This window comes from Capricornis sumatraensis, chromosome 1 (genome assembly GCF_032405125.1).
Source record: "Capricornis sumatraensis isolate serow.1 chromosome 1, serow.2, whole genome shotgun sequence".
In the NCBI taxonomy this organism is placed as follows: Eukaryota; Metazoa; Chordata; class Mammalia; order Artiodactyla; family Bovidae; genus Capricornis; species Capricornis sumatraensis.
In genome coordinates, this window is record NC_091069.1 from 35,282,056 (window position 1) to 35,306,969 (window position 24,914).

The window sequence follows — 24,914 nt, forward strand, 5'->3', positions numbered from 1 at the left end:
CAATCCCTTCGTTTTACAGAAACTGAAGCCCAGAGAGGTTAAGGGACTCGCCCAAAGTCTCACAGCTCGTAAGCAGCACAGCCTGGCGTTCACACTCCAAGGCCTGTGCTCTTTACCCCGCACCTCGCCCCGCCCCGCCCCGCGAGGCGGGAGAAACTAGGAATCCGGACTACCTACTGCCTGAACTTCGCTCCAAAACAGCTGAAGACAACGTTGGGGCACGCCCTCTCTCGGGCCTCCCTCTTCCCTGTTTTTTTTTTTTTTTTTCCTTTCAAATTCGTAACAGTCGAGGTTGCTTATAATGCCCGATTACTATTAGATGCGTCTTAATTGCCCAGCATAGAGGGCGGCCGGAATGTCTTGACTGGTTAATTTCGTCTTCAAGGCTGCTCCTAACAAATTAATTGCAGAGCCGAAAAGAAAGGGGAGGGGGGCGGGAAGCAGTGGGCAGCCAGCCGCGGAAGGGAAAATAGGCAGGCCGGCCCCGCCCGGCGGCGCTGCGCCCCGCCAAGGCCCGGCCGCAGGGAGGCGCGGATACCCAGGGCGCCCAGGGCGCCCGCTGCTCCGGGTGGCGCCGCGAAGGGCGCCGACGACCGTGCGCGGCCGCGCCCTCCCTGCGAGCGGCTCTGCGCGCCCGGCTCCCGGCCTCGCGGTGGCGCCGCACTGAACCGCCAGTCTCGCTCTTCAGGACTGTGATTATTTTCTGAAACCCGGCGCCGAGGCCCCCGCGGCAGCCCTCTCAGGGGCCCCGCCCCGCGCCCCTTTCCCAGGCGGTGGAGAAGGTGGGGAGGCCGTGGCGCGCTCGGGAGCCGGCGAGGGAATCCCTCTCCCTCCACGTCACCCGAAAGCTAGGGAACCCGCACTCGCGTCCTCTAACGCAAATGACCATCTTTGGCAACGTGCGCCAGTGGAACAGACCAAGGGCGCGTGGCCCGGGGGGTGGGGATGGGCCAGGCTGCCTCGGCTCCCCTAAACCGCGCCAGCGGTCCGCTCCCACCCCCGCCACCGCCTTCCTTCCTCGCGCAGGGTGTGCGGCTGGCGTCAGCGCGGCCAGGAGCCGGGGCAGATAGGGGAGCGCTGCGCCCGCCTCCTCCCGCGCGTCTTCCTCCTCCTCCCCCTCCTCCTCGGCCCTCTCCCCCCGCCTCCCCGCGCGCTCCTCCCTGCAAGGTGGAGTCGGGTTGACGTGAGGTACAGGGGCTGGAGAATAAAGAGTGTGGAGTTGAAATCGTGCCATTGTAGTGACTCATCTCGGGCAGAGCGCTGGGGCTCCGAGCAAACCAGCGAGCAAGCGAGCGGCGCTCGGCGGGGACCGAGAGAGGGAGAGAGAGAGGCGCGGACGGGCGAGGCGGGCCCGTCCGGGAGCGGGAGCCGGGAAAGGGGTGCAGGTCCGGGCGCCGGAGCTGCGGCACCGCGTCCCTCTCCACGTCGGCTCAGCTGGATCCTCCCGGGCCGCGGGCCGGGCACAGGCTGCCTTCTTCTCCTAGTCAAGTGTCCGAGCCGCTCCAAACTCCGGCGGCGAGTCGGCCACAGGAAGTTTATTCTCAGCTCCTTTTCTAAAAGGAGGAAATAGAAGTTTCTCCAAGCGGGCAGCCTTTCTTTCTGCCCCCCCTTTTTTTCCCTCCTTTCTTTTCTGCGCTGACATCGGGGGTCCCCAGACCTGGCAGGCTTGACCCGCTGGGTTGACTCCCATTCTTTTTTAATTACCGATTTTTGACTGAGCCGGCGGTCCCGGCTGGACTCCGATTGCGCGCGGGGGCGGGAGGGCGCGCGCAGGGGAGGGACCGAGGGACGCGCGGACTTTTTAGAGGGAGGGACTGGGTGGACAACTGGTCCCGCGGCGCTCGCAGAGCAGCAAAGAAGTGGTGTAGCGCTCGGCGCTCAGGGGGCCGTTCCCGGGGTGCCTCCGCCGAGGGGGACAAGCCCGAGGCGCGGCCAGCAGAGAGCCAGCGCACAGCAGCCGGTGCGCGGCCGCGGCGAGGGCGGGGGAAGAAAAACACCCTGTTTCCTCTCGGGCCCCCACCGCGGATCATGTACCAGGATTATCCCGGGAACTTTGACACCTCGTCCCGGGGCAGCAGCGGCTCTCCTGCGCACGCCGAGTCCTACTCCAGCGGCGGCGGCGGCCAGCAGGTAGGTGCGGGCCCCGGGTGCACCTGGCGACGCGGGTGGACCCCCGCCTTCCTCTCGCCGCCACTGCCTCTTTTGCTTTCTTTGCCCTTTCTCGGTTTGGTGAGAAAATACCTACGGGCCACCATTGTAAGTTCTGAATTCTCATCTCCTGCCCACACCTCCTTTCACCCCCTCTACCCTCGCCAACACTTTTTTTTTTTCCAAACTGGAGCGGCGAGTGGGCTGAAAGAACCTACAAACCCTGTCCTTCACACTACATCGTATCCAGACAAGCTCCTGGAATTGCAGGTCCCGTTCCCAGAAGCCGGTACCTCCCTCCTCTCCCAGGAATTCATCTCCATTCCCCTCTATCTCCGTGGTGGATCCCCCGCTCCCCAAATTTTTTACGCACGGGCCCCTTCCGACATCTAGAGAACTTATTCCTGCGAAAAAGCCTTCTCCTTCTTTCCCCACCCCGACCCCGCACCTTCTCCCGCCGTTGGTTTTAGTTAATTTCGGAAAGAGGTTGGGGACTCAGAAACTGGCTGGGCTCCTTCAAGTGATCCAGAGTGAGGGCGAGAGTTGTCACTCAGGGAATCAGGTGCGAAGGTCAGGAAGGAGGAGGTGAGCCTTGATTGGCTCAGCCTGCGTGCGTCTATGTACCCTGTGCCCTTCCACCTCCTGTTAGGGTAGGACTAGGAGCCTGAAATGCCACCCAAAGGGGCGCCTTGGGGTCTGGGGAGTACCTGGGGCCAGGACAGCTGCAGAGAGAAGGGAGGCTGGAGAGACTTCCTCTAGGCTCCTGAATGGTTCTGGAAGCCGAGAAATAACTTGTTTCTAAAGCAGGCGGACTGGTTTGTACTGGAGGGGTTGTGCCCGCCATCTCTGTCTATAAATACCAGAATAAATACCAGAAAGTTGCTGCTAGGTTGGTGGTGCTGGTGGGGTGCCTGCCCTCTGCAACAGCCCCCCCCCCACCTCACCCACCCAGAAGCTTGTGAGGGAGCTGACTTAAACAAGGCTGCTAGAGCCTGAAGCCCGTCTTGGTTAGGATCTGCCGAGTCTCTAGCCCAGTTGGCTGCGGCAAGAGCTGCTCTGGTTAGGCGGTGGCCTTGGCCTCTATAAGCCAGCCAACCAGGAGGGGCTGGGGGGGGGGGCTTCCAGGGAGGAGGGACCCTGATGGAGAATATAATGGAAACGTGGTTCTCTTTAGTAACTGAGGAGGGATATCTTATTCCAAAGCTGTTTCGCATGCCTGATGGATCCTCAAAACGCTTTTCTATGTCTTCCCTCTACCTGCCCTGGTATCCCCATAAGCACCCGCTGGAGAAAGCCTTGTCAGTGCATGCACCCTTAATAATGAACACTAAGGTGATGAGTTTCAAATCTTGTCCCAAAGTGATTTTGTTTGCTTTCCAGCCCCATTGGTGGTTTCTATTGAATCCAGCCATCATTAGGCAAAGGGTTGGAGTCATTTGAAATCCGTTCCCTCATTCTCCAGTTCAACAGCCCCCAAATGTCCCTCTCTGCCTCTCCAAATCAGGAAGGAATCTTTTGATTTCTCATTTGCTCCTTTGGCTGCCGTTTCTGTGGCAGTCATCACTGAAGTGTTACAACCTTGCAGCCGGGCTTTACTCAGACCCTGGGGCCTAGATGGACAATCAGACCGGACATCAGTGCCCCGATTGAATAATCTGTGTCACTAGGGCTTTGAGCCCAGGATGTGAGTGGAGGCAATTCCCTGTTTTGGAAGAAAATCAGACAGGAAACCAGAGCTAGGAAGAAGGAAGAGAACTCAGTCCAGCAGAGTGTAATGGGGCCTCATTACCGAAGCAAAAAGCAGCTGTTGGCTAATTCCTAGCGTGCTGTAACACATGAGGATTTTGCAATTAGTAATAACTGGTGCACGGGGTTCTTGTGTATGTGCCTGTCCATTCGGCCCAGCAGCTCAAGCAAGGAACCTTTGAAACCAGAGGGATTGGTAAGGTAATTCGGCTTTGGGCAAGTTTCTCAGCCTGTCCACTCCTGAGGGAGGGGGTGGCGGGAGGCTGGGAGAGGGTTTTTCCATCATCCCTGTGACTGGGAGCAGAGCTGTTCTGTGGTCCTAAGAGCTGACGTGAGAAGCTTTTGTTACTTCACATGTCTGTGACCCCACCTGGGCTCAAGGTAACTTTATTGCATACCAGATAAAACCTGTAATCTCTTTATTTCTCTTAGCTTCCTTTATGGAGAGACTTTCCTGCCAGTTGGTGATGGGCCTTCCTCCTTTTGTGGCAGCTCAATATAAGAGCTCTGGTTTTGCCTTGGACAAGTGAATATTATTTTTTTCTCCTCTCTTTGTTTGTGGGGTCTAATATTCCTTAGAAATTTGTTGCTGTTTACTCAGCCTCGGACTTTCTTCTCACTTCATGAAGCTTGGTCTTAACACATGGCTATGAGTTTCAGTGACTTGAAGGGGGGGCGTCAGATAACTCTTTGTTAAAAACCTCTGTTCTTGTATGTGGCAGGAACTTGAAGTATGAAAAATATTTCCTGTTCCAGTTATAGTTTTAATCTCAGACATTGGTCATTGGTGATTTGATTTGCCCCTAATAGTTGCACCCCCCCCCCCCCCGCCGGCTTTTTCTTTTTATTGTTGTTTTCTCTCTTTCCTAACTTTCCTAGGAAAACACCTCCCAGATATATGCCCTGGCTGACTGCTCGACTCACGGTTTTAGGCCCTGAGCATTACGCAATCCAGCCAGTTACACAAACATAGGTCATTTCATAACTTGTTTTCATCAGCTTGGCCCCCTTTTAATGAAAAAACAAAACAAAAACAAGACCCAGAACTTTTCCAAGGCTGCCATTTTCTGTTTCTCAGATAACTTGTGAAAATAAATCAAAGAGGACAGTTCCTTTTTGGAACCAAGGAATACCAGAATAACTCTCTTCTTTGGCAACCACTCTTTTCCAAGAGACAGACAGACACACATACACGCACGCACGCACACACACACACACACACACACACACAAAATTCCCCAGAGTGAACTTTTGCCAACTGTACCAGGCTGGGACATTCCTCACATCAAAGAACTTTTACCAGAAATGACTGTGATTCCCAAGTCAGCCCCAATCATGCCTCTTTAGTGCCCCCTACGGGACATTCTTAGAAGAACTATCTGGGGAATGTATTTTTCCAGCCCGAGAGTGTTAACTTGGTGAGTTTTCGGAATTCTTAGGACCTTTTTTTTTTCTTTTTAATTCAGGACAAATAAATGCCATATATTTAACAGTGGTTAACTGGGAGTTGCTTGACTTTGAAATGCGGTTTCTTTTCTAATTTTATTTTGTTCTAAATAAAATGGTTGAAAAAGGAGTGCTTTTTTCTTTCTCTATTTTTATATCTGTTCATTGGCAGCACAATGCCTTCAAATTCTGAAGGCTTGTTTTCTTGATATTGTTTGTAGTAGGACACTGGAAATTGTTTGAGGAGATGGTCTTCAGAATTGGTGGGAAGGTGGGAGGTATATATTAAGAGTCTGGTGCCCTTTTTTTTTCTTTTGCATTGATCTCACAGATGTTGTAGATTAGGATCAAACAAAATGTTATCCCAGGAATTTGTCTGTTCCGCTGATTCTTGCTGGTGGAAGTCAGTGTCACTGGTTCATCAAAGTGAAGGGGGCGAAGCAGCAGTCACGTATTGTCTGAGTGGCAGTTGAATTTTACTATCCAAACTCCTGAGTGCTTTTCCATTGCTTTATTTCTTCCTGGCTCACTATTCAAGGTGAGTGTAGAGTTAGGAGCCTCTGGTTTTTTTTCTTTCCTGTCTTAATACAAACACACCAGAACTTATGCACCCAAATCAGCAGTTGTCCCCTTCATAATCGTTCCTTGAGGAGACTAAATTCTTATTTGGATGCTGTGGTTATTAGTCAGACTCAGAAAGACTTTACAACACCCCTGTTTGGAATTGGCTTCAGCAAATTCTTTTGAAAACCCTCCCTTGTAACATATTTTTGTCTTTTGAGGGTGAATTTAATATTTGGAAGTTATCAAAAGATCTGGCATAGAAGGAACCAAGGGTGACGTGTGAGATCTGGATGATCTGGCAGGGTCTGAAGCAGGCTGTGATTCCAAATCCTGCTGGTCTCCATCTCAGGAGTCTTCCTGGGAGAGCAGTCACCAGGACAAGGCACACCAAAGCAGCCACCTCTGCCACCTAGACCTTTTGATTCCCCCCAACCCCCACCCTGTTACAGAGGAATAAATGCACTGGTTTTGAGAATTCAGGAGGCTAGTTTTCTCGTCTATCCATTGAAAGAAAGAAAAAGAATTAGTGTTTCGTGACTGCATCTCTTCCATGCTGTGTGTGGCATCTTTTGTGGCCACAGCATTTCAAAATGGTGGCAGCTGCCCTGCTGGAGGCAAATAAATCGGTTCCCAACTCCAGTTGGTAACTCTGTCCCTCTTGGACTCAACTGGGCCAGAGAGGGAAGGTATAAGAGTCATCTTAACCAATGCCCCGTCATGGGGCAATGACTTGGCTGTGCTTACCTGCTGTGGTTGTAGAGAGGATGAGATGGCATGCCGTTCCCATGGAGTGCAGAGCTGTCTTAGGCTTGGTGGGGGTATAGAGTGGGGCCTACAGAAGGGTGGAGGGAATTCCCTCTTGCTTTGGAGTGGAATTTCTGTCCAAAAGGGCCCTGGAAGGAAAGACCTCAGGGAACCTGGTGGACAACTCAGTATTGGTCACCTTCTTTTCCTTGCTTTTTTCTTTTCTTTGCTGTCCTTCACCCTAGCAGTTAGGTGAAGGAGGATAACATGATTCGTTCAAGTGAACCTGGCAGGAATCACTTGGAAAATGGGCGGGGGGCAATTATGAGTTATTGATGACTATTTCCATGATGACGTTAGTGCTGACCCTCAGGAATGAAAGGTCAAAGGTCAAGGTGATGTCCCATTTAGAATCTGTGAAAATTGGTTGAATTCCACAGAGAAGGCTTTGGAGAACACCCCACGTTTAGTCCAAGTACAGAGCATTTGAGTCAAACCGGCCCTCAGCAGGTTTATTCTGGGGCATATGAGGCAGCATTCGCCCTGCCTTCTCCTCTTCCCCCAAGCGAGTCTCCTGGGATGTTGGAATTTTCCTTTTCCTGGGCTGGGAAACTAAAAAAAAGGGGTTCTTGAGAGAGAGAACCCAGTCTCTTCTCAGACATGCAGCATCATTTCTACCTGTCGAGGCAGGTCCCAGGTATTCAGGGTTTTGATGGCTTGAGTGCTTGGTGGCCCAGTCAAGAGTCAACCTGGTGGAGAAATGCCTGGCTGAGGGGACGGACCCTGAACACCAACTCTGATTCCATCTTGAATGCCACTTCTGGGCCCTCACCCCAGGAGTTTCTGGGATAGGCCCTGCCATATCCATGTCTGCAGGAAAGCAAACCTTACTTCCTAGACCTTTCTGAACCTGAGGCCCTATAAAGTTCAGAAAGGTCATTTCCCCAAGTTAGCAATTTCTGGACTGAAGGGACCTCTCTGATCTGGTGAAGCTGGGTAGCACTAACGGCCCCATGTTCCGAGCTTTCTCATAGGCAGCAGGACACACATACTTACTGAGCGGCCCCAAGGCTCCCTTAAATTCAGGATAAGGAGGTTCTGCTGCCCGAAGACCCCTATCAAGGCTTGTAACCTCAACATTTGGCTTCAGGTTCTGGAGAGTCACACTGGCTAGTGAGAGTCCATTACTTGACTCCCTGGGTTAGGAGAATGGTTCTGCTTTTTTGCTTTCTCATTTCCTCTCTTTATTCTTTTCCCCTCAACCTGAGCTTACCGAGATGAGAATAATCCTCTAGGACAGAGGACGCCAAACTATGGCCCAGGTCTTTTTGTAAATAGGGCTTAAGAGAGCACAGGCACGCCTGTTTGTTTACATCTCGTCTGTGGCTGTACTCACGCTACAGTGCCAGAGTTGAGTAGTTGCGACAGAGACCTTACGGCCTGCAGAGTCTAAAATATTTACTATCTGGCCTTTTACAGCAAAAGTTTGCCAAACTGCCAAAGGAGGTTGGGGGGAGGGGGGCAATTTGTCCTTTTATAGGCATTCTTGCCCACCCAGAAGTCAACAGGATGACACAGTTAAATAAAGCATTTGGAGGCTCTGCCAGACTGGAATACCACATAGCCATCCAGCACCTTCCAAGCTGTCCTTAGAGGAGGAGTTTTCAAGCGAGTGGAGAGCCCCAGGGGGGTCAAGTGAGGGTCCTGGATTACCTCCCCTAGCCCCCCACCCCCAGCACACCAACACCCCTGTTGGTGCTGCAACAGGGATCAAACTACCCTGTACCTGCAGCTGAGAAGCCCCATCTTGGTTTCTCTTTGGTGTTAACCCATTGGTAGGGAACTGATTTCTCCCCAACATGACATGTGACTGGTTCTTGGGTCCTTGGGAGAGAAAAATGCCAGGCTAACTTCTGGGACCACAAACTCTGAGGCTCACCTCTTCTCGCCAACCCCAGTGTCACTTTCTGAAAAATACCTTCAGAGTTGACACAGAACACAAATCTGCCAGATCTCACTTAAACTTTTGTGTGTGTCTCAGAGAGGCTCCTGCTGGAGACAAAAGCCTTCTTTAGCAGTCCCCTCTGGGGCTGGGACATTGTTTTCCTTGCAGCTCAGAAGCAGTGTGTTACCCAGATGGCTTTACCTTCCTCTGAAACGAGTTGTGCGTGCATTTAGAGGCAGTCATTACCTACTGCCTTGTTTTTATTGCGTCTTGTTTTGTCTAGACCAAGCTACTGCTGCAAGGAATCTGGCTGATGGCCGGGCACGGCTTCTGTAGACCTGCCATCACAGAGAGAGTGGACCGGAGGGCCCCCTGAGAGGGGCTGAGAGTCTGCCACTTAGTCCTAAGGAGAATTAGTCTTCTCAGTTTGGCTTCAGGCTTTTGGCTCCCCTCCCCTAGCCTGAAATGGGAGCTCTTTTGTTTGTTGGGATGAGGAGTCAGCTTCTTGGGTGCTCTCCTGAGAGGAAAGCTGACAGCCCTCTGCCCCTCCAAGGAAGGACATTAAACTGTCCTACTAGATGTTTCGGGTGTCTTTCAAACCCAGAACCTGACTTGGGGGGAGAAACAAGAAAAATGTTGGGTGCTTCCCAGGAATCAGAAGCTGGCAGTTCTCCCAGGAGCCACCCCTCCCCACAGACACTTCCAATGACAATGCGTGTGGTGGTGGTGATGGTGATGGTGGCCGGGATGGTTGCCATTCTTGTGATGATGATGATGACAGCACCTTCCATTTATTTGGAGCATCGTTTCTCAACCCTGACTGCACGTTAGAACCTCCTTAGTTTTTTTTTTTTTAAACACCTTATCAGAACCCCACCCGAAAGCAGTGATTTTAGAACTCTAATGGTAAGGTTGGCTCCTGCATTGGTGTTTTTGAAAAGCTCCTCAGAATATTCTAATGTTGCAGTCAGGGTTGAGCACCACTGATGTGCTTTCATAGCCTATGATTACAAGTAGCTCCTTATTTAATCCTTGTGATAGTGCAAAGAGTTTGGTATTACTGTTCCCCTTTCCAGACAGGGTAACTGAGTCCCCAGTGATTCACTAAGGCCTCACATCCAGGCCTCCTGACTCAGATGACCTCCAGCCTCCCTCCCAATTCAGTATCCTAAGAGACACATAGCTGCCTGGGCTTTGGTGCTTCTGCACACACTCAGCTGCTCATGTGTTCCCAATGTGCTCTTTCTTATGGCCAGCCCTGGTTGTTTTTCCTCCTTGAAGATCATTTCCCACTTGGATCCTTCCATGTTCACTGCACCCAGCCCTCCTTCACACACACCACATGTACTTGGGTACACCTGGTACTTTTCAGTCAGCTCCTGATAAAAAGCCCAGTTGTCTTTGTCTTGGGAGATGACTCAAAATCCATTCTTGCACTGGGCAGCTCATTGCCTCCCAGAATCCATTGCGCTGGCAACTTCACAGAATCCCAAAATCCATTTCATCCAGGTTAGTCTGGGAGGTGAGACACCCCCATCGCACCACTAGATTGGGGTCAGGCAGGGGAGTGAGCAAGAAGGGTCCCCAGCTCCCTGAGCTGCAATGAAGTACTCTAAGCTTCACTTTTATTTACACAGAGGAACACAGATGTCATCACCAGGGGCAAAGACCATGGTAGAGGCAGCTGCCATTGCTGCTGATATTTCTAATCTTGGTTGGGCTGCAAGAGCAGGGATGCTATAGCATCCATGCTAATGTCAGTGGGCTTTCATCTGGGGTCAAACAGATCTGTGGGGCCTCCTGGGTGAGGGAAGGTCTGTAGGGACCCTGGGTGGGAATGACCCTGATGCTCTGTCCAGGTGCATTGGGGGTGGATACCAGCACCTGGGGCTGGACTTCAAGATAGGAAAAACAATTCTGCAAAGTGTTGCATTGTGTGGGAGGGACCTGGCCTCTCTGTGAGACCGAACTGGGTTTGAATCCTGACCCCACTGCTTATTAGAACGTGGCTTTGGATAAGTTACTTAATCTCTCTAAGCCTAAATTTCTGCCTCTAAAATGGAGATAATGGTAGTTCTTACCTCAGAGGGAGAATTAATGGGATAATCTAGGTTAAACACTACTGTGGTGCCTGTCATTTAGTAAGTGCTCAGTAAGTGTTAGTTATTATTGTCATCATTGCATCCCCCAAGTTAGGGAAGAAAGGAAGTGCAGAACCTTTTTGTGGGAACAGGCATCATCTGAGGCTGAGGGTTCCAGAGGGGGGCTCTCCGCTGAAAATCTGGAAGTTGAGGGGTCTTCCCCTTCTCCCTCCGTCTCGCTTTCTAGTAGCTGCCCTGAACGAAGGTCAGGCCCAGCTGCTGAGGAGCATGGCCCATTTTAGCTTTGGTACTCTGTCATCATGTTATATTTTAAATAGACTGCTTCCTGCAGCATGTTCCACAGGGCTCTGCAACGTGGTCTGGGCATAAATTAAGTGACAGGGAGAAAACTCAGAGCTAGCAGCACCAAAGTTTCCCACAGATAGGCCTGTGAGCTCAGACAGATACATGAATGGGTAGAGAGAGATGCAGTGTCTCTCAAGATGGGGGTGAAGGTCAAGGAGGGCAAGGACAGCAAGGGGAAGTCTGGCAGCAAAGGCTACCACTTTCAGTCTTGTGGGTCAGGGGACATCTTTTCATGGACCTGGTCTCACCCTGATGGGATCACAGCCCCATGATGAAACTGTTTGGAAAGTAGCAGAAGCAGACACGATAAGCTTCCTGGTGATCTTTGTTGCTGTGCAGCAGTCGGTCTGCAAATCTCCTCAAAGGATACTAAGCTGGTACCTGGAGAATAAGAGCAAGTGACCCAGAGGCTTAGGTGGCCCAGATGGGAGGCCTGCTCTCCTGCAGATTGGGGCATAGCTGGCCTGGAGAGTTTCAGAGAGGGCCTGCTGGGATGTGAGCTGCTGAGGACCACATCTGTCCTGGCAGTCATTGGGGATATGACCATATCTTTCCCGAGCCGGTGGGGGATGGAGTTTCCAGGACCTCAGTCAGGGAGCAGATCTGACATGGAAGAGTTAAGATCCCCTTGATTCTTGGATGTGCAGGAAACCCGCCCAGTTATCCTGACCTCGGCACTCCAGGCACTGACCCTGCTTTCTGCTGGTTTTGGCCTCCTATCTCGGCTTGGCCTGTTTTGCAGTATTTGTTGGTTCAGTCCTATCTCCCTTTTCATTTCAGAAATTCCGGGTAGATATGCCTGGCTCAGGCAGCGCCTTCATCCCTACCATCAACGCCATCACGACCAGCCAGGATCTGCAGTGGATGGTGCAGCCCACAGTGATCACTTCCATGTCCAGCCCATACCCCCGCTCGCACCCCTACAGCCCCCTGCCAGGCCTGGCCTCTGTCCCCGGGCACATGGCCCTCCCGAGACCCGGTGTGATCAAGACCATTGGCACCACGGTGGGCCGCAGGAGGAGAGATGAGCAGGTACAGTTCTGTTCGGGAGCCACATCAGTGGCTTTATAATGCAGAGTGTTTTCCTGCAGACTGGTGAGGAGCAGGTGCGTGTTCTGGGAGCACTGGGGAGATGAAGGAACTCAGGACCCTCATCCTTGGAGGCAGAGCATGCGACCTGAGAGTCAGGCATCTTGCCCATGTCCCTTAGAATCTCTGAATCTCAGTTTCCTCAGCTGCAAAATGGGGATGGTGTCTTGCCAGCCAGGACTTGCTGCCACTGGAATGAGATCATGGTGGGAAAGCACATGGTGAATGATGAGGCGTCAGCACATGGGCAGGACTGTTGGGACCTGCCTATAGCAGTATCCTCTGATCCTTGGCAGAGGGACCGTGGGACAAGCAGCCGATGAACCCTGGCTGGGAGCCTTTGTGGGCTTATCCCCTAAGTGTCTCCTAGTATCTAGTATGGGCAAGAACCCAGCTGTCCTAAAGGGACCCCCCTCCAGGCCAGTACTGCCCACGGTGTGTCCATCACCTCTCCATGTCCCAGGCCTCCAACTCGAGGCTGGAGCCCATTTCAAGTGCCTGGGATGCACATTCCAGAAGTGCATCTGGAACTCTGGGGTCTTTGGAGTCTGCTCAGCTCCTTAAGCTCCAGGGACACACGGGGGAGTGGGGGTCAGACAACAGCAGCCTTTTTTCCCCTCAAGGGGCTTAGCTTTGAGCAGGAGCCAACCTGGCTGGGAGGGATGCCAGAAAAGGGTGGGGCCTCTGCTCTCTAGATAGCATCTACCTGAGCCTCCAAAGGCCTATCGTCTGTATTAGCAGAGAGTGGGGCAGTGATGGCCCTCTGCTTCCCAAAAGAGAAATCAGAGTCATGCATAATCCTAGAAAGGAGGGAATGAGCCTTGTAAGAGCCCCACCTGTCCCCCTTCGCAGATGACACAGCCAAACAGCTACCTGGAGCTACTTGGCCAGTGAGTGGGGAACGTGGTCTAGAACCAGGCCTCTGGGATTCCACCCCTCTGCAGTGCTCTTTCTATAACACCATGCTACCGTGAGTCCAAGGAAGGGAAATACTTTAGTAGCAGAATCCCTTTTTCAACTGAAATGTTAGCCTGGAGAATTACTTCGGTTACAGCTTTGGAACCCCTTCCCATTTCAGCCACTGTCCACCTCCACTCTGCGATCCCCAGGCCCACAGTGTTCCAATACAAGGACCTTTCAAACGTGGTGCCCAGTGGGTAACTGTGGATCCAGTGCCACCAGCCCCTTTGTGTGTGTGCTAAGTCACTTCAGTTGTGTCTGATTCTTTATGACCCTATGGACTGTAGCCTGCTAGGCTCCCCTGCCCATGGAATTCTCTAGGCAAGAATACTGGAGTGGGTTGCCATGTACTCCTCCAGATCTTCCCCACCCAGGGATCGAACCCACATCTCTTATGTTTCCTGCATTGGCAGGCGGGTTCTTTACCGCTAGTGCCACCTGGGAAGCCTGCCACTAGTTCCCAGGACACTTAAAATTACAAGGATCACTGCTTTGAGGAACCAGAAGCTTTTACACGAGTCCCGTTCCTCTGAGGACAAAGCTGGGCCTTATATCCGCTGCTTGTTGGCTTGTTCTCTTAATGGTAGGACCCTGTGCAGGGGCAGCATGGGGAGATGTGTGTAATAGACACTAACAGTTCCCAGGTCCTGTTGGGCTTCTGCTCCTGGGGCAAGTAGCCAATATCCCCCCTCCCTGCTGCTTCCATACTTGAAGTTATAAATATGCAGTAGCAGCGATCCCAGTGTCCTCTATAAGTGTGCTTCCTTCAGGGAGCTTAGGGTACCGAGCTTTATACTCACTGGTGATCTGGATTCTCCTGGTATGTAAAGGACCCCTTATCCTTTACAAGCTAGGCTTGTGAGGGACTCCCAGGGTAGCAGGACAGCCAAGCAAGATGTGCTAAATACTCTTCATTCTTTTATCCAACTCTTTGTGACTCCACGGACTGTAGCCCACCAGGCTCCTGTGTCATGGAATTCTCTAGGCAAGAACACGGGGGTGGGTAAGCCATTCTATTCTCCAAGGGATCTTCCTGACCCAGGGATCCAACCCGGGTCTCCTTTGCAGGTAGATTCTTTACCATCTGAGCTATCAGGGAAGTCCTTTTTCTGGACCCAGGTCACACCAAATTTGCAAGATTAGAGAGGAAGAGACTTTGAAGACTGGCTTTTCTAAATTTCCCTCTGCACCCATTTTACAGATGAGGACACTGATGCCTAGAAAGAAGGGCCTTGCTTAGGCTCATGCAGTGAGTGGCAGCAGAGCCAGGACTGGAATCCACCCCCTTTGACTTTCAGTTCTATGATTTTTTCCGTCACACCACCCAGGCGTGCCCTTGGAGAGTTTCCTTCTGTTTTTGAGAGAGAAGGAGAGAGCCAGGAACATTTTATCCCATGTCAATTAGGAGTTCAGACCATCATTCGGCAGCTTGGAGGAAGCCTAGGGAGCAGCATCCTAGAACTTGGCTCTTCAGGTTTCTAGCTCTAGGGTCTTTTCTCTGAGGCTCATTTCCACCTTCCCAGCCTCCCCCAGGGGGCAGAGGCTGTTATGGCGCTGGCCTGGTGCCCTCACTGCCTCCTCCGGGGCCTGCCCCGGAGGCTCCCTCTGAGGCCAGCAGTGGCGGGGAAGGGAGGGTGTGTGTGGCTTGTGGGTGGGTACGTGGTGGTGTGACACACTCATGCTGTAACCATATTGTCACCGCCCCTGAACACTTCCTATGCCAAGAGCTCCCACAAGTTGCCCTGTACCTCACCAGACACTTAGAAGAGAGAAACTTCTAAGGCACTGGGGAGGCCAGAATCTGTCCAGGGGGGATGGAAGCAGAAGTGGATCAGAACCAGCTCTCTGTCTTGTCTGCCCCTTGTCAGTAAGGGAGCGGGGTGCTAGCTGGGCCTCAAGGGGAGCCCTGGTAGCCTTTTGATGCTAAGCCCTGAACCTGGGGCTGTAACAGGGCCATCAGGCTCTCTTGGTCCCTCTCGGGCTCAGGCTGATATGGATTTTGGAGTGGCAGGTATCCAGGGCCTTGGCCAAGTGGCCTTTTGTGACCTCAGCCTGTGATCCTCTGTGATCCCACAGAGAATAGGGTGCCCCCATCTGTGTTCTCTGGGTGTCTGGTTTATTTGCTGCTCAGTGAGTGCAGCAAGGGTATCAGAGAGGAGACCTCTGGACTATGTCGTGTTCTTTCTAGCACTTTGTGGTTTAGAGAGGACTCTCACACTGCATCTCATCTGATCCCTGCAGAAGCTTTGTGGGAGGCGGGGCAGGTCCTATTAACCCCACTTTCCAAATGAGGATCTGAGGCTTGGAGGGTCAGTAATCTGTCTGGGTCCACCCAGAAGAGCCACATCTTCATCTGGCTCTGAGCCACCCGACACCTCTCCGGAGAGAGACCATGGAGCCATCAGCTTTCCCGGGGAGGTGGGGCAGGGGCTTGAGGAGGGAAGTGGAGCCAGGATCCAGTGTGGGCTCCAGGACCAGGCCTTTGTAAGAGGGTTGAAGACTAACAGGAATGTAATGTTACCAGCTGGATGGGCTCAGTTCAGTGCACCCCACGTGGAGGCCGCTGCAAGGACAGATGGTGCTAGGGAGGGACACAGTGATGCTATGCTCTGCTCTGCAGGCAGCGTCCTGGGGACTCAGCCTGGGGAGTGGCTCCCTCACTTGCAGGCTGGCTGGAGGTCCAGACAGCATCCCTCAGTGGGGGTGGCTTTCTCTCAGCCCCTCCAAAAATGGCTTTGGCCTTTTCCCCACATGTCCCTTGAGGGGAGGACTTGGGCCTTACTGCCCCCAGAATCTTCTAAGCCCCCAGTACATCACTTGGCACCTAGATGGTGTGCTGTCCCAGGTGATCACTGAAGCAGGGGGTCTTTCCTTTTGAATTCCTTCCTGCCTTGGCCCACGGCCATCTACTCACATCACCTCTGGAAGGGCTCTATGTAAACGGAGTGTCATCCCTGTTGGTGGAGCAGAGTTCTTGCCCTCTGGCCTGAGTTGCAGGCCCCTAACCAGCTTCCTGGTGAGGAGCTAGGTCATAAAATCTGCAGGTGGATTTTTGTTCATTTGGTTTGCTAACAAATCTCTAACTCCTCACACCATGCCTGGTATGTTGAAGGGCTGGTTGGTTGAATGAGTCGATGTGGTGGACAGCAGGGTTCTAACCTGCTCCAGGGCTCCTCCTCCTTTTTGCCCATCCTGCTCAATCCAGCACTGTCCCAGGCACACTGGTGAGTCCTCTGGGTTGAACTGCGAGCAGCTAGCACTCGAGGGCTGGCAGAGGGACTTGGAGTGGGGTGGCGCTCCCTCCCACCCTCTGGCAAGAGAACATGCCTCCCCCCGCCGCCCCAGGTGGTTCTTACTCTGGGCCCAGCTACGTAATCAAGTGGGGATAATAAGGCTTGCAGAGCAGGCAGAGTGTTGGGGAGGAGTAATTAGGCCGAGTTGGGAGGAAGCTGCGTAAGTGGGTGGGGCCAGGCCTGGCACGGGGGACTCTGGGGAACGGGCACGGGGGACTCTGGGGAACAGCCCCTACTCATTCCCTCGGGTCTTGGCACTGAGTCAGGGCTGACATGACACATGCTGCCGCCATGCCTGGGCTGGTGAGTCTCCGACCCGTGGCTGCCCTGCTCTCCCTTCAAACATGCGACATCACCTGCTGGGGGCTGGGGTTTAGTTCGGAGTGCTCCCCCTACCCCCAGGCACCCAACCTGGGCTGAGGTACATGTTCTGGGGCCCCTGAACCACGCTCCTCTTGCCTTCCTCCTTCCCTGCCCGGTCCCAGAAGGGCTTCTTCCCGTACTTACAATGCGGTTAAAAGCGGAAAATCTTGGTGAGCCACGCACCCGAGCCTAACCATGATCCTTGGCCCTGGCCTCTAGCTGTCCCCTGAAGAGGAGGAGAAGCGTCGAATTCGGAGGGAGAGGAACAAGCTGGCTGCGGCCAAGTGCCGGAACCGCCGCCGGGAGCTGACGGAGAAGCTGCAGGCGGTGAGGAGCCCTGCGTGGGGCGGGCGCACTCCTGGGTGGGCTGGAGCTGGGACCCCAGGGCTCCCGGCCCTCTCCCCTCCCTCCTTCACCCCTAGTGACTGACAGGAGAGTTAGTATGGGCAAAAGCATTCCTTCTTCTGAGCACATGGGTCAGTCCTGCCCTGATTTGAAGGCGGGAGGTGGGGGGGGGGGGGGCAGGTTGGGGAGAAGGGAGCTGGCCTTTATCGCCCCCCTGGACCCAGAGAGAACTGGATGAGCTTCTTGGGCCTGGCACCCTGTCCACCTCAGCACCCAAAGGATCCTGTGCTGAGACCTGCTGGGGCTCCTGGGCGAGAGATGGCAGAGGGTGTTGCCATTGCCAGCCAGCAGCCAGGCAGGCCCAGGCCTGCCCCCTCCAGGGTTCCTCGTCCCAGGTTCCAGCCGCCCCCATGCCTGCCTGCCTGCCGCCGGCAGGAGTGGGCCCAGCCTGGCTTCAGCCATCTGGTTCTCTGGGCTTCTCCACCTCTGCAGGGTCTTGGCGCTCCCTGGGGCTCATGGGTATGGATCATAGGCAGCTGAGTTGTACTATCTTGGGGTTTTCTCATATCCTCCGTGGGCGGGAGGGTTCCCCGCCTCTGCTCTGAGCCTGAAGCTGTCACCTCATTGGTACCTCATTCTGCCCTATGAGTCATTCTCCCCCGCTGGCTAATTGCCCCCACCTGGGGGCTCTCAGCCCCGCCCTTCCCTCCCCAAACCTTGACCTGACCGACATCACGTAACTCCCTCCAGAGCCCAGCCCTCCAGGAGGGCCCGTGTGGAGGAAACCCAGAGCCAGGACTGACTCTTCCTGGGTGGAATGTTTTCCAAGTGAGGAGATGAGGTGGACTGTGTCAGTGGTCATTGCACTGAGCAGCCAGGTTGGAGCTCTGGAAATCAAAATGGCCTTGCAAATCCTATTATTTTATTTAATCCTCCCAGCTACCATTCTCCTGCTTCCACTTCCCTGTGTCCATCCCGGAGCCCTTGTTCATGGGCCTTAAATGTGCACCGGGTGAATTCTGGGATGCCCGTAGTAGTGGCCTGTGGAGGTGTTAGAGGCGGGAGGAGGAGTGGGAGCTCTCCGATGCCAGGTGGGGCAGATCCGTTAGTGATCCGCACTCCCTGGGAGACACCCTGGAGAGCCCTCCCCACCACTAACCTTTCAGGGAGCCATATCCCCCTGGGTCTACCCCCAGGTGCTTCTGCCACCAGCCCCAGAATAGCCTGCCCCCCGAGGCCCGTCGGTTTTCCTCCCCTCTCTTCCCTTGAAGCCTCACACCCTACACCCCCGCCTCCCCACGACCCAGCCACCCAGGCCTCTGAGCCACATCCTGCACAGGAAGCCTCTCAGAAGCTCATGACGTTCATCAGACCCTTGAGACAGATGGAAAGTTTTTTTCACTCCGGAATATGCTGTACTCTGCTTAGCGAAGCTCTGGCCCATGTCATCTCGTTCTCAAACAGGAATCTGTGTTAGGGAAAAGTGGGGAGGAGGCTGGTGACACATACCTCTCCGTAAATTCCGTGGCGACCCCCCCACCCCCCGCCACCACGTGCATCTGTTGCTTCTCTGGCTTTGTGTGAAGGGAGGGGCTGAGGTCCTTGCAGAGGGTCCCTGCCGGCCTCATTTGCCCAGTCAGGCTGGCAGGGGTCTCATCTGTTGCAGCATGGGGGCTGAACTGAATGTTCTCTCGGGGTTCTGTGAGTCCTGAAGAGCAAAAAAAAGGGAAGAGGGGCAGGGAAGATCCAGTGGGATGGATTGAGCGCTTCCTACAAGCCAGCTACTCCTAGGCTTGTGCGTGCTAACAAATATCCAGTCACTCGGCTTAGAGTTCAGTGTCAATATGTCCATGGCGAGCTGGAGGGGCTTGAGGAGGCATGGGTGGGGGAGGGGTGCAGCTGCCTGTTCTGCTCCCTTTCCCCGCCAGGTCTCACTATTACTCACCTCCTCGGGGTACCAGGGGAGGTCCTGACAGAAAAGAGTAGCAGCACGTGGACTCTGCAATCAGATACATTGGAGTCAGATCCAGGCTACCCTATCTGCTTACTCTGGCATCGGGCAAATGATTAAACCTCTTGAGAACTCAGTTTCATTATCAGTGCTCAGTCATGGCCACTACAAGGGTTAATTCACCCTTCCTCCAAGCTGACTCACCTCTACTCTCAACCTGGAGTTCTGGAAACAGAAGGAATCCTGAACATACAGGTGGCCCAGAGCCAGTCAGGTAGCTTCATGGTCAGCCCTCTGAGGACCGTGTTTGGTTTTCCCTCTCTCATCCAGATTTGACAACCCCTGGCCCATCCCCTACCATCCCTCACAGACCCCTCTTCCCCTGCAGGAAACCGAGGAGCTGGAGGAGGAGAAGTCGGGCCTGCAGAAGGAGATCGCCGAATTGCAGAAAGAGAAAGAGAAGCTGGAGTTTATGCTGGTGGCCCATGGGCCCGTGTGCAAGATCAGTCCTGAGGAACGCCGGTCCCCGCCGGCCTCTGGGCTGCAGGCCCTGCGCAGCGGGGCCAGTGGAGGAGTCGGTGCCGTGGTGGTGAAACAGGAGCCCCTGGAAGAGGACAGCCCCTCGTCCTCATCGGTGGGGCTGGACAAGGCCCAGCGCTCCGTGATCAAGCCCATCAGCATTGCTGGGGGCTTCTATGGTGAGGAGCCCCTGCACACCCCCATCGTGGTGACCTCCACTCCTGCCATCACTCCGGGCACCTCGAACCTCGTCTTCACCTACCCCAGCGTGCTGGAGCAGGAGTCGCCAGCATCGCCCTCTGAGTCCTGCTCCAAGGCTCACCGCAGAAGCAGTAGCAGTGGGGACCAGTCGTCAGACTCCTTGAACTCCCCGACTCTGCTGGCTCTGTGACCCAGCTCCCAGGGGCGGGGGTGGGGGTCCTCGTCACTGCCTCCTGCCCAGGGACCAGCACCTTCCAGCGCTCTGGGGCCATGAGGAGAAGAGGGGGACCCTGCCAGAGAGCTTCCTGGCTCCGGGGAGACCCAGGTGGGATTTGGTGGTGAATTGCTGGAGGACTTGGATGAGCTCTTGGAAGTCACAGGACCTCCTCCTCGCTCGTCCGCCTCGCGAAGCAAATCCTGTTTCTTGAAAAACATTGGAGAACTTGGTTTGGTGGACTCAGGCATCTCCCTGGCTTCTGAAGAGCCTGAAGCTGGTGTGGGCCGATCCTGTCCCTTGGTTCCGATGTGTCTCTGGAGTGATGGTGTCCTTCCCGGCCCACCAAGCATGCTCAATGCCTTTTTGGTTTCACCTTCCCTCTATTTGCCCCTTCCTTCCCCCAGTGTCAATTTCACTTCCTCTTAGTTTTTTTATCAAATTTGCCATGACATTTCATCTGGGTGGTCTGAATAGTAAAGCTCTTCATTTCTGAAGAGGGGGCAGCAGGATGACTCTTTGGCTGGGGCTGACTTGTCCAGAAGGGGACAGTCCATGTGCAATACAGAACCTTCCCTCCTCTGACGCTTCTGGTCCACCGCCATCTCCGGAACTGCCAGCAGGGCTCCTTGAGCTTTCCAGGAGAGGCCACCATCACCAGGAGGTTTGGAGGACCCTTCCTCCCCATTCTCAGAGACGGCTTTTGGAGGAGCAGCTTGGCCAGAAGACAGGGTGTGAGTGAGACAGCTGGGTCACGTTTTGGGTTTGCCAAATGCCTAACTACCAGGCCGAGAATGGCCAGGAAAGTGCCAACGGGTCACATGGGTGTCCCAGCCAGCCTCACTTCACCCCGTGTCTTGAGTAGGACATCTCTTGTAATTACCGCCTCGTCGTTCTGCCCTGGACCCTTCTTCCTTCCTCGGAGCCACACATCACTCCAAGTCCCTGCCCGCTCCACCCTCCCCCACCCTGCCTCTCAGGGTGACGCCACCTGTGGAGGTTTAATGAGCGTGGGCCTGGCCCCTCCCCAAGCCTCAAAATCGCCTCTGCTGTGGATGGAAAGGCAGGGGGAGGAAGGAGGGAGGCAGTCAGAGTGGGGTTTGCCTCGCAGCAGCCCCAGCGCCTGCTTCTCGCCTCTCACCAAGGTGCTGGGCTGTGCTACCCTCTGTGGTCATCTGCTACCTGATGGATCTCGCGCTTTTTCTCTTACACTCCCCTGCCCCCTCACCCCAGTGTGCTTCCCAGGTCCACCAGCCAGCTGTGAACAGCTGGCCCAGAGCTGCTGTTGTGGCTTGCAGCTTACGCGCCATTCCCCAGGGGCTGCTGAAATCAGAGATGAATCCCACTGCAAGAGAGCTGCCCCTTCCTGTAGGGTGGGGGATGGGGGAAAGGGGGTCCTCCAGCACCCCCCACCTCCCCCCGGAAGCACAGCTCTGCAGAGCTCAGCGGAGTCCCCCCCTGCCACCCCTTGGAGACTTTTTTCTCCCCAAGGCTGGTCTTCCAGCATTGGCCTCTGCTGGGCTAGTGCTCTGAGGGAGGCCCCGCTATTGTGATTCAGCTCTAGAGATCATTGTATGATAATTTAAAACTATATAGATATTATTTAAATCAACCCAGTTGGGGTTAAATCTCAAAGTTGGACTCGGGAGAGAGAGAAAAAGCGATGACATGATTGCTCACCTGTTCCCTTCACAGACCCAGGCCTGGCACGCCGGCTGGTATTTAATGTTCATTACTCCCTTGCCATACCCTAGACACACAGAATGGAACAGCCCAATGCCTAAAATACGCAGCCCACTATGACTGGGAGTGATGTGTGGAGGGGTAGGGCTTGCAAAGAGAGGAGACTAAAAGAAACAGGATTTCCCCCCAAATGCTTTAAATATGTTATTTCCCACATTCCTTGGCTGTGACGCCGCCCCCCAGTTCCCCAGAGGTTCTGGGAGGGGCGCTCCTAATAAGATTGGGCCTTTGGGTTTCTGGCTTCAGATGAATCAAGGACACAGAGGTCAGCTAGGCGTAGCAGGAGACAGGCGAAAAGAACTGGGGTGAACTCAGCTCTGAAAGACTCAATCATCTCAAGTGGCATTTGTGGCCAACTGGGAGCTATTTGCTTCTTTTTGAATATATGTGTTATATATTTCTTAAATGAAGCTGCTCTCTGGTGTTTTGTTTCTAAAGTCCCTTTGTGCCCCATTTTGCACAGCCCTGATCCCAAGGCAGGCCCCGGCATGTGACTTGGGGCCAAGCTGGACATTCCTGAAACGGAGTCTGGCTTTAGTTTAGATTTCAAATTGCATTGGCTTTGGGACCAGCAGAAAGCAAGAACCCAGCCGCCTTGCAGGACTTCGAGGCCTCTGAGCTGTGTTTCTATTCAGGACCCTCTAACTTTGTTCTTGGAGGTAGTTTGGCTTCCTCAAAGCCAGAGGTTATCTGGAGAATTCACTCTTAACTCATAGGCATATCCTCAGTCACTGCCTTCTGGCTGGTTCTCTAAAGTTGCTGCCAGACACCAGGCCTGCTGCTTCCTCCTCCTTCCTTTCTCCTCCTCCTCGGGAGCAGCGGCAGGGGAGCCTTTAGACTTGGGCAGGGAACCCCATGCCCCTCTGTGTCCCCAGCCGTGAGGCAGCTGGTGTGGACTCCAGTTGGGCTGCAGGCAGCTCTGGGACAGCATAGGGCAGGCACTCCTTGACAGGCTGGTATGAAACACACAGTCCCCTTGGCCACCTGGCTAGCCTCTTGGGAACAGCCCTCTTCCTGCCGAGTGGATGGGGACAGCTGCTGACACAGAACAGAGAGGAGATCCCAGGTGAAGCTTAGGCAATTACCAGAGCCAACTCAAAGCAGAGAAATTCGCTGGGGAAGTTTCAGAAAAAAATCATTTTTCTGCCTGTGAGATTGGCCAGGTGTCTTCACTGTGGCCCATCCCACAAGCATCTCAAAGCCAGGAACCATCAGAGGCTTCTGGTTCCCTTTCTCAGACTTTGCGGAAGGGAGTCTCCCCTCTGTTCCCACTAGGCTCCATCTTCAGGCTGAGCTCAACTTACAGGCATTGGGACTTTTCTCCCTTTTCCTTGATGGACCAACATTACTTCTTGCAATCTCACCTTGTAACTTTTAGGTTGATTTCCTCCCTTGATCAGACATCCATGTGGCCTCTTTAAGAAGGAAAAGAATAGCACCTACTATGTGCCAGGCACTGTGTTAGGCACTTATATATATATATACTCTCTTTAGGGTGAGACTAAGTGATGAGGACTTCCCTTGTTAAAAGCCCACCACTGATGGATCAACAAAAACACTTAGAGGTGAGAAGGTCTTTCTCCAAAGATCCAAGGCAAGATTGCCTTCAGTCTGAGGTTTGTTCTCAAAGACCCACCCCCTACAATATCCTCCCGCCTCTGAATTTGTTTCCCCTGTGATGTGCTCCTTTGCACTCTTCAGATGGTTAACCTGAGTCCTTATAGAATTTGTGGACCAATAGGATATGTGGTGTGTGTAACTTTCTTTTAAAAACTTAAGTAAAGTGGTCTTGCTACTTTCTGCTTGTTGAGTCTTCTTGGCATTCAATCTTAAAAGCCAGCATCTCACTATTTATTGACGGGTTGTGTGTATGTGTGCGTGCGTGCGTGCGTGCGTGTGTGTATATTTCTAGGTGTGCCCATGTCCTCCTGCACCTTTTAAAAAGGAAACCCAGTCACCCCACTACCTATTTGATATCTGCTCACGCTTCTGGTATATTGGTTGTACATCAACAAAGGGTTTTAATTTTCTAAGGCTGACATGTTCAGGAGGAGCTGGGTCAAATTTTGAGCAGGGCATGGGAAGGGAAGGGGGAGAAGTAATTGACATTTATTTTATTATTTATTTTAAATGTTTACATCTTTGTGTTGTACCAAGCCTGAATAGAAACAGATAGCATTAAAATGCTCAGTTCCTCTCTCCCTTTCTTTCTTCTTTATAATTTTTTTTTTAAATTTAGGCTAATGATGCTTTGTTTCTAAAATGACTTGTGACTTGTGCTGTATAAACTTGTGTAAAAAAAGGTTCTGTTTTTAAAGATGGTGTGTCATTCCTCTGGGGACAGCGGTCACCAAGAACTCTGCGTTAGAAGAGAACACAAGGAAAGATCCTGCTCTGTTCCTCAAAAATTATTTTCTGTGTATGATTAAAAGTTTATTCCATTTATTTTAGTTTGTGGTTACTGGATGTCGAGGAGGAAAAAATTTTCACGTTTGTATAAAGAATAGGTATCAGGGTGTCTTTTTTGAAGTGAAAGATGTATATATAGTATTTTGGTATATCGTGGCAAATCAAAAGCTTTGTGCATCTGTATTTGAGGTATGTTGATGTGGAATAAAGACTGCTCTAAGATCCTGGAGGTAAAAAAAAAAAAAAGTTGTCAAGATTCCTACAGCTTGATGGGGGATTTAATTATCTTTCTGAGCACCTTGTCTTTTTTTTTTTTTTTTAAGTATTGGTGAAATGGTCCCATTGGAAAGGCTTCTAAATAGGCCTCTCCAGGCAGGACTATGAGCTCAAAAATCTTTGTATAGTTTTGAAACTCGAGGAGTAGCTCAGCTCTGAAGCATCTCTGGTGGTGTTTTGTTGTTGTTCTGTCTTGTTATTTTCCTGTAATACAAGCCTACAGTATTTGCACTAAAGAAAGCTTGTTAGAAAAAGCTTGCTGCTATGGAAGAAAGAACATATTACAACTTTTTTTCCTTTTTTTTTGTTAGCTTTTTCACTTTCAATTGAGTAGCTTTTTGTAGAATAAAATGAATTAAGATTGAAGAGCCTCTGATGGTTGGTTTATTCTGTCTTTTCTTCCTATCTTTTCTGTTGCTTCTCTTTTTTTCCTTTAGGCTTTTCTACTTTTGGCTCCATGGGCAGAGTTGGTCTTTCTGTTGGGAATGGGGAGGCAGGGAACAACTCCCTG

General features: G+C 52.8%; 1 protein-coding gene across 1 annotated transcript; it reads left to right on the plus strand.

Moving 5' to 3' along the window:
* The first annotated feature begins 1,821 nt into the window (after positions 1-1,821).
* Positions 1,822-24,618, plus strand: FOSL2 (FOS like 2, AP-1 transcription factor subunit). Its single transcript, XM_068971537.1, has 4 exons — positions 1,822-2,130; positions 11,821-12,072; positions 16,965-17,072; positions 19,430-24,618. Exons 1-4 carry the CDS (start codon positions 2,029-2,031, stop codon positions 19,949-19,951), a joined length of 984 nt encoding a protein of 327 aa, XP_068827638.1. The 5' UTR covers positions 1,822-2,028; the 3' UTR covers positions 19,952-24,618.
* The last annotated feature ends 296 nt before the right edge of the window (positions 24,619-24,914 follow it).

Coding starts and splice junctions, on each gene's coding strand:
- FOSL2 (XM_068971537.1), top strand. CDS start 2,029: ATGTACCAGGATTATCCCGGGAACTTTGACACCTCGTCCCGGGGCAGC. Junction 2,131..11,820: donor GCGGCGGCGGCGGCCAGCAG/GTAGGTGCGGGC, acceptor TTTTCATTTCAG/AAATTCCGGGTAGATATGCC. Junction 12,073..16,964: donor GCAGGAGGAGAGATGAGCAG/GTACAGTTCTGT, acceptor CCTGGCCTCTAG/CTGTCCCCTGAAGAGGAGGA.